This window comes from Geospiza fortis, unplaced genomic scaffold (genome assembly GCF_000277835.1).
Source record: "Geospiza fortis unplaced genomic scaffold, GeoFor_1.0 scaffold285, whole genome shotgun sequence".
Classification (NCBI taxonomy): domain Eukaryota; kingdom Metazoa; phylum Chordata; class Aves; order Passeriformes; family Thraupidae; genus Geospiza; species Geospiza fortis.
This window is the reverse complement of record NW_005054403.1, coordinates 603,476-617,700: the sequence shown is the minus strand read 5'-3', so window position 1 is coordinate 617,700 and position 14,225 is coordinate 603,476. Positions and strand designations below refer to the sequence as shown.

General features: G+C 35.9%; 1 protein-coding gene across 1 annotated transcript in view; it reads right to left on the bottom strand.

Annotated features, from left to right (window-relative positions):
* Positions 1-14,225, bottom strand: part of ADGRG2 (adhesion G protein-coupled receptor G2) — a 39,329-nt gene that overhangs the window by 10,309 nt on the left and 14,795 nt on the right. Inside the window, exons 5-16 of the mRNA XM_031061213.1 lie at positions 13,613-13,645; positions 12,688-12,729; positions 10,713-10,760; positions 10,073-10,140; positions 8,395-8,468; positions 7,538-7,577; positions 7,381-7,415; positions 5,975-6,057; positions 5,272-5,332; positions 4,101-4,783; positions 2,295-2,493; positions 1,814-1,970 (exon numbers count right to left, since the gene is read on the bottom strand). Of these exons, the coding sequence (XP_030917073.1) occupies positions 1,814-1,970; positions 2,295-2,493; positions 4,101-4,783; positions 5,272-5,332; positions 5,975-6,057; positions 7,381-7,415; positions 7,538-7,577; positions 8,395-8,468; positions 10,073-10,140; positions 10,713-10,760; positions 12,688-12,729; positions 13,613-13,645 (1,523 nt within the window). The remainder of the gene's footprint in view (positions 1-1,813; positions 1,971-2,294; positions 2,494-4,100; positions 4,784-5,271; positions 5,333-5,974; positions 6,058-7,380; positions 7,416-7,537; positions 7,578-8,394; positions 8,469-10,072; positions 10,141-10,712; positions 10,761-12,687; positions 12,730-13,612; positions 13,646-14,225) is intronic.

The window sequence follows — 14,225 nt, the reverse complement described above, 5'->3', positions numbered from 1 at the left end:
CATAACACACCAGTGTTTGTTTTGTATTGATTTGGAAAAGGTGAGGAGCAAAAACTGTGTAGCTGTATCTGTGTAGGGAGATCAACAGCATGAAAGCCTGCAAACAATTTTTATACCCTGTAGGGAGTATGTCAGAATTCAGAAAAAATGAAAACCGCCATTATTTGTCAATACATTTTTATGTTCAGGAGGATAAGTTTATATTCTTGGATAAGAACATAAACCTTAACTTTTTGATCATCTGGCAAAAATTACAAAAGTAAATTGGATAAGCTACAATTCAGGTACCTCAAGAGCTTAGTGATCTTATACTGTACAAAAAGAGATCTGAACTTTCACCCATTTTATGTGCTGCACGTTTTATTTGCTGTGCTTACAGGCCAGGGAGCTTTGTTTAGTACAGAATCTCTCAACATTCCTGTCGTGCATTAGTACTTTACATACAAATATCATCACCTCAGAGCTCCTGGGACATGTGAAACATTAGTAGTACTGCAGAAAGAAATTATCTGAGTATTGAAAGAATTGCTGTAATAAGAGTAACAGTGTGAACTCCCCAAAGTGCCCTAACAATGTGATTTAACTCATTTGTTTAGACCACCTCATTCCAAATGTTTTTGATCATGCATCCCCTAAAAATTTTTGAGCATGAACCCCAGTATATACCTATCCATAAGTTACATGTATGAATTAGTTTACTAATATATTATGCAAGTTGTAAAGTATTAAAAAAAAAAAGAGATTAAAAATTACATTTAAAAATGTAGTTTTTTATATATTATAACTTCTAAATATAAATAACATTTTCCTGCACTGCGCTGGACTGTCATGTGCACACCCTGGGGTACTCAAATCCCACTTTGGAGATGACTGGTGCAGACAGCCATCAAAGAAATCCTGAATCAATTCCACAAAAGCATTCCTGTTGCTCTAGTTTGCTCTAGTTTGAAGTAGAGGATACTTATTGAAAATTTTCAGTGTTTCATTGACAATGCCATGAAATAAAAAATCATTCCTTAGGAAATATGTCAGCACTAGCATCTCCTAATCATCTCACATTCATGCACTATATATTGCTAAGTCATAGAAAAGAATTCAAATCTTAAACATTTACATAATTTTCAGTAACACAGAAAAGTTCCAGTACTACATATGGCTTACGATACATTAAGCTATTTTCTTCTCTGAGGAGGCAGAATGTGTCAAAATTGGTCCAAAACTTTCCATCTCTCCTTGCTTAAGCCTCCAAGGCTGGTATTGTCCATTATTTTCTCTGTCAGGAGGGAGGTTTTGAATGAGATAAAGGGGATCCAACCAAACTTTCTAAGCACTTCTTTCTTGGTGAGATGCCATTAGTGACAAATGTTCCAAGCATCATTATCCAAGCAACATACATAATAGTTCTTTTCTGGAACCCTCTACAATTATTTCCTTCTAACAGATGAAGCCATCTGGCAACACTCCTTGACAAATTTCAGCACTGTCATGGTGGTTGAATAAATGACTCATAATTCAGGGGGCTTGAGGCAAAGTTATTCTGCCAAGCACTTTGTCCATTCTGGTGTTCTAGCTGTACTCTCTCCAACAGCTTATTAGTTCTGCCAGTTTCTGCTAAGTCAGCTCTCTTTTACACCTATTTACACAGTTGAAAATTAAAGGAAAAACTGTGAAGGGCTTAAAAAAAGTCTGAAACAAACATGAACTAAAGATCCTGACACTGACATAAACAAACACATATTCCTATAAATATAAAGCCATAAACACTTTAAAATAAATGTTTGACAATTTGTAGGTATTGTAAGTATTTTGTAACCTGGAGATCAGCTGAGTCCTGGACAGTAAAAGACATTTGGTTGGAGCGGATTCTGTTGGTTTGGACAACTGCCAGAGCCAATGAAGGGGAGACAAATTCAGCAGATGATGCTGATAAGTTTAGTTTTAAGCCAATATAGTCCACCAGCTTTATAATTCTGTTAAGAAAAAGCATACTTAGTATTACCAAGCACATACATCCAAAATTCTCAAGCAAGTTATGGTTATGGAGCAATAATCTGAGTGTAATGCAAAATGATCACTTATTATGGTGTCAACAAAAATACCCCACCATTTTCCATGGCATTATATTATAGTAGAGCTGATAACATTAGAATGATAGTCCTTCCATTTTAAATAACTACATAAAAGAACAAGAAATATTCTTCTGGATTATGTTTATGAAAAAGTGAAACTTGCTGAAGTCAATTTGTCAAGACAGTAAACACAACACTCCTGTAATCTATTGCCAAATGACCTACCTGTTAGAAATTCGTGGTGGTAGTGGCTGAGAAGCAGTGAGGATAGTGCTCACCTCACTAACCATCCTTTCTACATCTTTTGGCTCTATTTTTCCAGCTGCTAAATCATTTTCTATTTTGGACACAATTTGCTCAGCTGTGGCGATACTAATGGTGGTGTGCAGAGAAGTTATATTTGTGGTAGCAGAAAGGGTTTTTCCTGTGACAAATGAAAAGTTAAACACTGTGTTCAACAAATGACATAAGCTTGGAGAAGCAGAAAAATTAAACAGTTCTCTTGATTAAAAAATAGTATCCCTACTCATAAGGGTTCTCAACAAGTCATGTAATTTCTCCCTATCAGCTACTTTGCAGACAGTGGTAATTTAAATCTCATGAAAACATAAAGCAAGATTTCAAACTGACAACATGAAATTAATGTTTTATTGATTTCAGAGTTCCTCACATCAGACCATTAATATATTAAATTTCATTGTTAATATATTAAATATATTTAATATATAAATAACCTATTATTTTGAATTTTTAGCCACTGAACACCTGAATGTAGGGTAAAATCAAGATAGTGTCAGAAATTTGAAAAGAAGCTTGTGTAGAATTTTCATAAGAAAATACATAGCCACTAAGAATATTCCCAGGCAATAACAATATTTTAAGGATGATCCAACATTACTGTGCAGGATTTTAAATATTAGGTTTGTTTAAAAAAAAATCTACCTTGCTCTCTGACTTAATTTTTTCTGTCCAAAAGACATTTGTTCTAATGGTAATTGAGCACTGTACCTACCTATGAAAGTTACAAACAATGGTGTAGGGCGAGCAGTAGGGTGAGCTATCACTCACCAAGTCCAAAGGCATCAGAATTTATTTTAAAACACATGCACATCAAATGAAAGTTGTCTCAGGGTTTTCACACAGAACAGAATCACAGAACCATTTAGGGTGGAAAAGATCCCTAAGTCCAGCCTTTGACTAAACATCACCTTGTAAACGAGACCACAGCACTGAGTGGCATTCCAGTTGTTTCTTGAACATCTCCAGAGACGGTGACTCCACCACATCCCTGGGCAGCCCATTCCAATGCTTAACAACCCTCCCAGAGAATAAATTCTTCCTGATGTCCAACAACCTCTCTGGCACAGCTTGTGGCCATCTACTCCTATCCTGTCATGGGGTGTGTGGGAGAAGAGGCCAACGCCCACCTGGTTACAACTTCCTTTCAGGGAGTTGTACAGAGCAATAAGGTCAACCCTGAGACTCCTCCAGGCCCTTCCCCAGCTCCATTGCCCTTCTCTGGATTTGCTCCAGCACCTCAATGTCCTTCTTGTAGTGAGGGGTCCAGAAATGGACACAAGGTGTGAGGTGTGGCCTCACCAGTGCTGAGGACAGAGGACAAACACTGCCCTGGTCTGGCTGGCCATGCTATTGCTGATCTCAGCCACCTGGGCACACCTGGCCCATGTTCAGCCACTGTCGGCCAGCACTACCCAGATCCTTTTCCTTGGGGCAGCTTTCAAACACTACTCCCCAAGCCAGGACTGTTCCCCAGGGTTACTGTGAGCAAAGTGCAGGACCCAGCACTTGGCCTTGTTGAGCCTTTCATACAGTTGGCCTCAGCCCATCAATCCAGCCTGTCCAGATCCCTCTGTAGAGCCTTCTTACCTTCCAGCAGATCAACACTCCCATCCAAAGTAATTCACAATAATTATAACGACACCTCTCATATATATAACATTGTTTAATGAAGTTTAAAAGCAAATCCAGTATATGGCATTCAAACAAAAATCATTTACTTTTCATATTTACCTGGGGTCCCATGGCCATCAGCAGTAGAATGAGGACGAGAAGCTGAGACGGAACGGTTGACAGGACTAGCAGTAGGGGTCAAAGATATTGTGAAAGGAGTAAGGGGAACGATAGGTACTGTACTGACATTTCTGTGAGCAGATATAGGTTGGTTTGAAGCAGGGGGAATTTGTGCAACAGAATCGGTGATTGCCTCAAAGGGGCGATTTAAAATTGCAAGTTTGTGAGGCTCAGAAGAAGAAAGTGAAGAATGTTTAGTGTAAGCTACAGAAGGAGAAAGTATTGTAACAGTCTTGTTTAGGAGTGCAGCATCAGATTTAATTGAGAAAGCAGTATTAGTGACAGATTTTGTTGCAGGTATGGGAACAGTGATGGATTTGTTGGAAGTTATGGAAGAAAAAGTTGGCATGGTAGGTTGAGCAAGAGACTCGGAAGAGGAGCGTGTAGTGGTAACACTGGTGGAAGGCATAGAGTTTTCAGAGAGAGGGCTTGTAAGGGGAGATGTGGAAAGAGTTCCAGAAAAATAAATTTCTGTGTATGGTGGGATCAGTGGTCTAATTGTGGAGCTTTGTTTAGCAGAAAGCATAGTGGGGGGAATAAAAGATTTGAGGAAAGTCTTTTTAGGGAGAGAAGGAGAATGAGGGGAAGGAACCCATATAAAATGAGGTGGCACTTGTATAGTACTGTAAAAGAAAAAAAGGTACAAAAATCCAGGTTAAGTTTAACATTTTTTCTATTTTAAAGAAAACAAGTTATAATAGAGGAATATATATAAAAATTATATGGACGTACTAATAATAATGTATATTTTAAAATCAATCAGGATTGATTTCATGCTCTAATATTAAGAAGGTTCCTACATTCTCTATTGCTGTAGTTGTTAACTAGCAAGTCTATAAACAAATACTACTACTGCCTTTGCTGCCTGCTCTGAGGGTCAGCTGTTGTTGAACACAAAAGGTAGATGCATCACAGAAAAAAATAAAAAAAGGGATAAGAAGGGAGGGAAGGGAAAGAGGCTGGGAGGAGGAAGGAGCTACACTGGAAAATGCCTGTCAGCTTTTTCTTGTGGAGTCCTTTCTGGTTATTACACTGAAGCATGGAAGTTGACTCTAGCCATGTATTAGGAAATTTAGGAAATAAGCAAATAAAATTTTGTATTTATACTTACTACATTCGTAATTCTTCAGCAGTCAAGGAACAGTACTTCAGCGATGAACAGCAGCACTGATCTGAGATGACAAAGAAGCATTATCCTTAAGCATAACAACTGCTAATACCATTAAGTAGAATATTTAACCATATGTATTATGTCTTTTAACAACAGTATATACTGCATAATTTATTTTGAAGTTTGTTCACAAATTAGTTTTTCAAAACATAAGAGCTCTTGACCAGTCAGAATATTGCCATACCGCCAGATTTTTGTTCAATGCCTGACAAGTTCAGATTTCTCTTTTTTTTAAATTCTAAACAAACCAAAAGGCAACACAACAGCTTTTGAAGCAGAGACAAATGGTATGAGCCAGTACTCCATCCTGTCACAATATCATTAAGAAAAGTTGGCTAGTTAACAACCCTTTCAATTCAGATTGTCATTTCAGCAAAACATTTATGTTCTCATCTTAATTTACACCTAATCCTTTCAAAGTATGCTCTATTAAAGGTAGCTGGCAATTTTATACTAAAAGGTTTTAAAAAGTTATTTCTATCACATACACCCCCAAAAATCAGAAGGCTGCATTTTTATGTATTTATATTGCTCAAAACCAAAAATATTTTGATCCAATCATAACTATCTTGTCTTTTTAGCTACTTGAAGACCACATCTTTACATAAAATTGTGATGAGACTGTGTTTAAAGCACAACTTACCAAGTTGACTTATTTTTGCCTTTTGTGTTAAACTGCTTATATTCTCTCTCTCAGCCAGCTTCATTATGAAATTGCAGTGTGTACTAAAAGAGAAGAAAAAAGCTTAAGACTCAAGAAACAGAGCTGTCTCATCTTTCTAACAGAAGTAACACCAAATGCTAAATTAAAGCATATTAGTACAAATGCTAAGTGTGAAAGCACATTATTCCTAGGCTCTGTCAGATTCGGGCACATTTTTAATGCACATAAACCACTATGCCAGGCTGATTAAAAGCACAATAATCAGTTTGTGGCACTTATTGCCCCTTCTCTCTACTGTGTCAATTCTTAAATAGGGTCCTTCCTGATCAATGTTGGTCATTAAAGAGTTGATAATTTTGTAAGGATAACAATGTTATCTCTGCTGTTATTGTAAATATGCCAGTGTTTATGAAACCTTCACCACCAGAGGAAGCCAGCATTCTCTCTTGACTTTAGAGAGAACTTCAGCGACCCATTCCAGCATGTAACTCCATCTTTACACTACAGTTTGAGGACTTGAAGCCCTGCCTAAACTAGGGAACCTCCAGGAAATTTTTCATATTCAGCAAATGCAAACATAGAGATGAATGAAAAGGTTTCTTTCCAGCTCATAAGAATTAAAAGATTACTCTAGCAACTGCCAGTATATCACAGGAAGGGGTGATCTGACTACTTTCTATTTTATTTGAGGGTTTTGGACTTTTCTTTCATCCTAATCCAGGAAGATAAAGTCCAGATTCAAGTATTTGGGGAAATCAAGTTCATTTTGTTTTAGAATACAGCATTTCCAAGCTGATCATTTTAAAGAACAATCTAATGGTGAGTAGTAATTAAACTGAGATATCATCTACTTTTTAGGGTTTCACCTCTCTGGAGGAGCTTTGCCATTCTGATCATCCATGGTTTCCAGACTCTGAACTGTTTACTTCCTCAGGCTCCCCCTACCCCAAGGATGGTTGGTTTCCCAAGCTGAAGAACAGCAACTTGGGATGCCTCAATAAATCCCCCATAAAGATTGCAGTGCATTCACAAGTTCTGGAATTCTGGTGCTCCCAGTTACATGACTCAGGTAATCTCAAGATGCAGAAGAAATATGGCAGGGAAGCCTGGGCGTCAGCAGAAGACTAATGAGAAGCAATACATTTGGGTTAAATGAAACCAACAAATTCTAAAAGGCTTTTTCAAAATCACTAATGCCAGGACAATAATCAGAAATGAGAATTTCTTCGTTAACCTATACATATTTCTCCAGCCTGTTTCTTGAACTTCTGAACTTCGTAGAGAGTTTGTCTTTTTCTTGTGCTAAAGAGCCATGCATACTTCACATATCACAAGACAGTATATGAGCTTTTAAGTATTTTTTCTTTAAAAATTTAAGAACAAACCTCTGGTTTTCTGCACTGCATTCCATAACAGAGGACTGTAATGACAAATGAAAACAGAAAAAAAAATTGGTTTATAAGGAGAAATCAGGAGCGATGCTTTATCAGAAATAAGTCGGAAAAAAGTTTTCCAGAGAGTAACAACAATTAGTACTCTTACCTCACTTACTGCTTGCAAGGTTTTGTTGAACTCTGAAATGCTTTAAAATAAAATATTACTGTTAGGGAGGATTTTTAGTTATGTTTCTAAAAAAATTACAACAATTTAATTTAAAAAACAGTTACAGAGAAAAAAATATTTTTCCAGTTAATCAATGATTTTTTTAAAGTCAGGTCAGTTGTAATACTGTAAAAACTCCAGCATTAAACATTTTAAGAGCTGACTTTTATTAGTCACTACACAAACTAAATTTAAACCTCTGTCATCACATTTGAACATCAACCTATTGTAAATGTTATTTAAAAGAGCAGAAGATAAATCTTAATGTTGCCTTTTGCCAAACATTACTTGGAATACAATTCTAAATTTATACTCAAAACCACAGAAATAGAATGAGTAAGAAATACAGATTTCTTCTATAAACAACATTTCTTGGCCAACAACATCTTTTGGTTTTCAGGGTAAGTTTGGGAAATATTCACTCATTCAAACCTCTCCTTAAAAATACTGGGAAAGAAAAAATGAAACCAAAATAAAACCATAGATATGACTTCAAGAATATTTATTAAAGAAAATGCAGCTAGGAAAGTTCTCTTCATCATTTCCTACCAGATAAATTGAATCCTTAAATTATAACAAACATTTGGTGCACCATTTTTTAAAAGAAACTCCAATGGTACATAAACTAATTAAGAGTATTCTAACCAGTATGAACTTTATGTTAAAGAGCAAGAACTTGGAACTTGTGAAATTTTTAATGTGCAGGAATAACACGAAGTCCACTCAACACATGGAAGGTCTCACTTCATCTTTTTCAAATATAATAAAGATTTCAATTCTTATTCAGAATTACTCACCTCAGTTCTTGTGGGGTATGTGCTGGAATTTCAATTAATTTTTTGACTTGATTGTGGGTGGTTATGTTATTAATCTGTTAGGAATAAAGATCCCACAGCTAAGTACAACCAGTAATTTTTAGCCTTAAAAGAAAATTGTTCATTTCACACATTTTAATAGGCTGAAATTACAAAGATAAGAAGCATGTTTTCTCATGAATACACGACAACAAGTATTTACCATGAGATCGTTGTCACTATTTATTGAAGGAACTGTTGATCTAGTATAGACCAAACCCCAAAATCTTTGTGAAAGATAGCAGCAAAAGGACAGTAAACTCATCATGTTTATGCAGGAAAAAGAGGAGTTTGGCTTAGTTTGCAACAAAGACAGCTTACTCCAGACACCGAATGAATTTTTTAATTCTAAGTGTAACAATGGGGCAAGCTTCATAAATGACATAAATAACAGATGACAGAATACTGGCAGTGAGAAGTCAAGAACTGTAGTGAAAGAAATGATAAAACTGAGCTAAACAAGTATGGCCTACCTAGCATTAGGGTCTGGGGATACACTGAGGTTTATCTAAGAGCCCTTTCTATAGATGTATTCTATGTACTCTTATGCTCTTCTGGTTACCAGCATTACTGGTTATTTTTACATTTTGTGCAAACAGCAAGGGCCATGAGGAAAAACATAATCTAATATACGTGGCATTGACTCCCCTAAGAAATATTCTTCTAAAAAGCAAGAGTTTCAAGAGATGGAAACCAGTTTTACCAGAAGCTGTAGGTGTAATGTTACCATGCCAGGACAGTTTCACTAGGCATTATTACCACTGAAACACAACAGAACATAGAGGGGGCTTGTGCCAGGGGCATATCCCTGCCCAAATCTGATGCACCATGTGCAGTAGCTCTCCTCTGAGTACTGACTGCTCCCTGATTGCTGACTACTCTCATGCTTTCAAGGACTGGCATGTGAAATCTCAGGCTCAGGGCTGACAGGGATTTGTAGGATAAAGATACAAGGTCCTCGTTTTTCCACCCCTCAGTTTCCATCTGTAACAACTAAAAATTCTCATCCTCATAGTTTTACCTTGATACTGGGTCATCTACATGGTCCTTGCAATACATGACACTGTCCTCTTAAACCTCTCTTGTGTTGTATAAATGGACACACTCATGTCATATAAGCCTATTGCAAAATTAATTACTCAGTAACCACAAGCCAAAAAACATAGAATGATCATGCAAAAGCACAATCGAAAAAATACACCAAAAGCCATAGAACTATTTATGGGAATCTCAATATGAATTATTCCAGGATGTAATCCAACTTTAATTATGCCCAAATAGTTGCCATCTAGTGATGCTTATCTTCCAAAGGCAAGTGCCTAAATTAATCTTCAGAGGAAGATCTTGTGTGCCTAAATGTAAATTCTTGAGACTACTCAGGGCTTCCCCCTCCTTTCAGGGCCTATGTAGAGAATACAGGTCCTTACTGTAGGAAGGTTACTTAGCTGGAATTTTAAAATTTAGCTGCAAAGCAGCCGTTTAAAACAGAGCTGTTCCATTCACTGCAAATAGTATCTTGTACTGCAAACACAGTAAGAATCATTTTACTTATTTAAAGTGTAGACAAAGAATTTCACTTCAACTTTCCTTACAATAAAGGTTTAAAAGAAAGAATACTTACTATTTCTACATTTAGTGATGCATTACTTTCTTCACTTGCCCGAAGTTTTACCTTGCCCACATAGAATACTAAAACCAAAAGTTAAAAAGTTAGGAAAATCAACGACAAAACACACAATGTAAAATTTTTTGACAATTGCAAAACTTACTGCCTTGTACTTTGATACAAGGGAAATAAGAACACTTGCACTAGCTTATCTACTTTTGCAATTGTTCTTCCATCTTTTCACCTATTTCAACAAATGAACTAGTCCAATAGCTTCATTATTTTCCATATATTTAATTTTGATGGCCGCCCCTAAATTCCTTCCAGGTAATCTTTTCCCAAAACAGAAAAACTGCACTTCATATCACTATAAATAGAACTCCTTAGCTTACTTGTTTCTTGGGGTTTTTTCCCAATTTTTATCTGCAATTGTGTGCCTTTGATGAGAAACCAAAGATCAAAAGTACAAGAGTCTAAACACTTTAACCTCCCCACCTTTAATATTTTTTGAATTAATATAAAATCTCTCTAAATTTACAAGGAAATTTATTACAGAACTAGCTTTTACATGGCAACTAAACATTGCATCATTCCTCAGAGTATAAAATAGTTGGATAATATTTTATGTAAAAAAAGGGAAAAGAAAACCACTAACCTGAATAATTACAGGCACGTGTTATGTTGCATATAATGGTTTCTCCTGCTATAGATTTGTTGGGGGGGGAAAAACCAAACAACTACTGATTAAAAAAGTTAAACCTAAATCCAATATAATCACACAGTATAATCCAATATATGTATTTACAATCATTCCAGTGTTTGAAATTTATCTTTTGAAAGTATTTGACATATTTTCTAGGCTTCAACTCTCTACAGCACTTACCATGACATTTTCCAAGACATAGTATTCAGAAATATGCTGCCTTTGATTAATTAATTTTGAATAATTTTCTGCAAGAGTTTTGACAGAAGACTTATATGCAAGGGGTCGCAATTTTTAAAAAAAAATTAAATAGAAACAGGAATCAGCATATAATTGACAAGCTCTTTATCACAGAATTCAATCACTAGGCAGCATATTATCTGCGTCTGAGGATCCTACAATGGCTCCATATGATAGCATGAAGCTAAAACTGTTCTACCTGATGGAATTCAAGCTATGGTGACAGCAACCATGTACACTCTTATCTAGCAGAACATGCCTTCATTCAGTTACAGCAAGCTTTTGGCTGCTCCATATTTTTCCATATTTTTAATACAACCTACACTGCTGAGAAATAACACTGATCCTAAATTAGGGTACTGTAAACAGACGGCTCTGTTGCATAATTTCAAAATAAGGCACTGAAAAGATATTTGCATTCAAGACAAAACTCCTACACTTGTTCATTAAAATAACTTCCCTCAATTAAGCAGATGGATTGGCCTCCATTAACAGAAAAAAAACCAAATTCTATTTTTTCTGCTATTATCATTAGTTAGTACCAAATGAGAAGAGAATTTTTTTTCACCTTCCCTGTGGTGCAAACGTTTGACTGTAAAAGTTTGCTGCTTTATTAATTTTATCACCATCAATAAATAAGCCACCAGAGGTTAAGCTGGTGGCAATATTCAAATTGTTACCAAAAAACAAAAAAAAATTCAGACACCAGTTTAGAATCACATAAATTTAATGGCTGGACTTGATTATCTTAGAGGTATTTTCCAACCTTAACAATTCTATGACCCTAAATTTGCCTTCCCTTTCATTGGCAGTGAAATAGTTACAAAACTTGTATACTGCTTTTTTAAAACAATCCTTAAAATGTAAAATGCTCATAAATAACTGATAAACAATAATCAAATGTCAATATAACAAATTGTCAAAATTATTTACTACATAGAGAACACCTTATGAAAACCCAACACAAAATCCAAAAATGCCACCAAAGATTAACATCAGCTCCTTTTTCCATACAGGGCACCCATTTGTGTGCCTCCGGTCTTAAGATCTCTGCATGCCACCAAAATGCACAAAAATAGATTAGCAGTGTGGAGGATAGAAGACTGATCGAAAATCACTAGGGCTTCCAGTCCCCTGAAAGCATCAGATAACACAGCTGTAATGTTTCTGCAGGTCATGTTCACACAGTTAAACTATCCTTGCCATTAAGGCTCCAAGGCAGTTCTTCTTCCACTTGCACTAACTCAGGGCAAATCCACTGTAATGGGCCTACTGAGCTTCTATGTGGATAATTAAAAAATAAAATCACTCTATTCCTGGTCATACTGGGCCTGCCCTGAGGTCAAATACCATGACTGTATTCAGTTTGCTTCAATCTCCTAAAAGGCATGAAGATTTCTTTTTAAGCAAACATGGTCCCTGAGATTGTGGTTCTTACATTTTTGTGGTAACCTACTGCTCTGACGTACAAAATAACCAAACTCTTCTATATGCAGCCATTTAGACAAACACTGCCTTCTACCAGACTGGACATTAATGTGAGGTAAGGCAGACTGTTAACAGGACACACCACAACACCAAGTAAAAAGCATACTAAAAAACATTTGGGAGCAAACTTCCTGAATTCACACACACTTAAAATATGAGATGCACAAAAATGTTATCAGTGGTGATAGATGAATCCTACCTGGTGTGATGGTGGAGTAATAATCTGTCGTGGTAAGGGCTTCTGTTACCAAAAAAAAAAGTTTTCACATTTAAACTTTTAAAAAAACCATGCAATACACGTCACAAAAATAAATTCTTATTTCTATTTCAGACTCTGTCTTTCCAGGAAAAGTGTAAACACCTGACATTTTTTAAGAAAATGAAGTTACTTTCAGTGAGGGAAATGCAAAAGCAGCAAGTGGAGTAAGACCCATCCAATTAAGTGTTTGTATCCCCATCTGAGCCAGTGACTCTGGGCACTCAGCTGTTCAGAGGAGAAAGTGGTGCTTTTAAGGTGAGTCCTATTTATGCTATTCTCCATGGGCACTTCAGCATAGGAGGAATCCTGCTCTAAAAACGTGCTTTTCAATCAACAATGAAGAACAGCAGGATGTCCAGGTCCTATAGAAGCATGGAGGAATTCATACTGATATGGAATGAAACTACTCCTTGTTTCAAATGGGAAAATTAGGAAAGGAAGGGGTAACAAGTTCTTCTGATTGAGTCTTTTCTGATCCTATTTGCCAACTCCTTGCAAGTACATATGTAAATGTCTTCAAGGTATGGGGTGTACATTTTAGTTCTGTAGAATAATTTAGATAGTGTCAGAAAGCATAGAAAACATTCTATATACAAAACCCCCTATATACTTCCTAAAATGTACCTGCCCTGCTGGGTTTTGGTAAGCAATACAATATTTTGAACGATAAAGAAAGGGTTTAGAGCCCTAACCATGCAGACTTAAAATACAGATTGCAGATAAACACAAATTTTAGAAACATGAAAGAAAATAATTTGGAATAAACATATCTCAATTACTAAAAAAAAACCCAACAAAAAAGAAACAAACATGAATGCAACTAACACCTGCCTTGAAACCTTACTCTCTTCATGCAAATTCTCACCTGTACTTTGTGTAGTCTCCTCTGAAGACATATCTGAAATAGAAGAATTCATAACAGTAAAATCTATAAAAAAATAAAACAAGAAAAGCCCAAAAGTCTAAATCCAGCAAAGTCTAAATAAGAGAAACATTAATAATATCTTGTCTGAAGAATTAATAGGATAGATGATAAAAGCAACAATAGAGAATTCTAGGGGGGAAAAAGATAAAAGAAGTAAAAATTGTATTAAGAAAGTATTCTACTTCTATGAATTTTTGAGAAAAAAGATCAAGTCTGCAAGATTTTCTAAAGAAACTGACTATTATTTTTCTAAATTTCATTTTAAGAACAACTGCAATTCTTGTTAGGAGTTCACATTATTACAATACTAATAATTGAAATAATGTTCATGTTATTTCAAAAATCTGGGTATCTGAATACAACCAGCTGGGAATCAAATTTTCCTCAAATAAGTTCCTTTTACTAGTTTCATTTTTTCAGAAGATGCAGATGAATTTTTGCATATCCAGCTGCAATAACTGCTTAACCTCAAGTACCTTTTCCTGCATGAACTCACAACATTCATAAGCAGATATGACTCACTGGGTTTGGCAAACAGCCTCTCCAAAAAAGC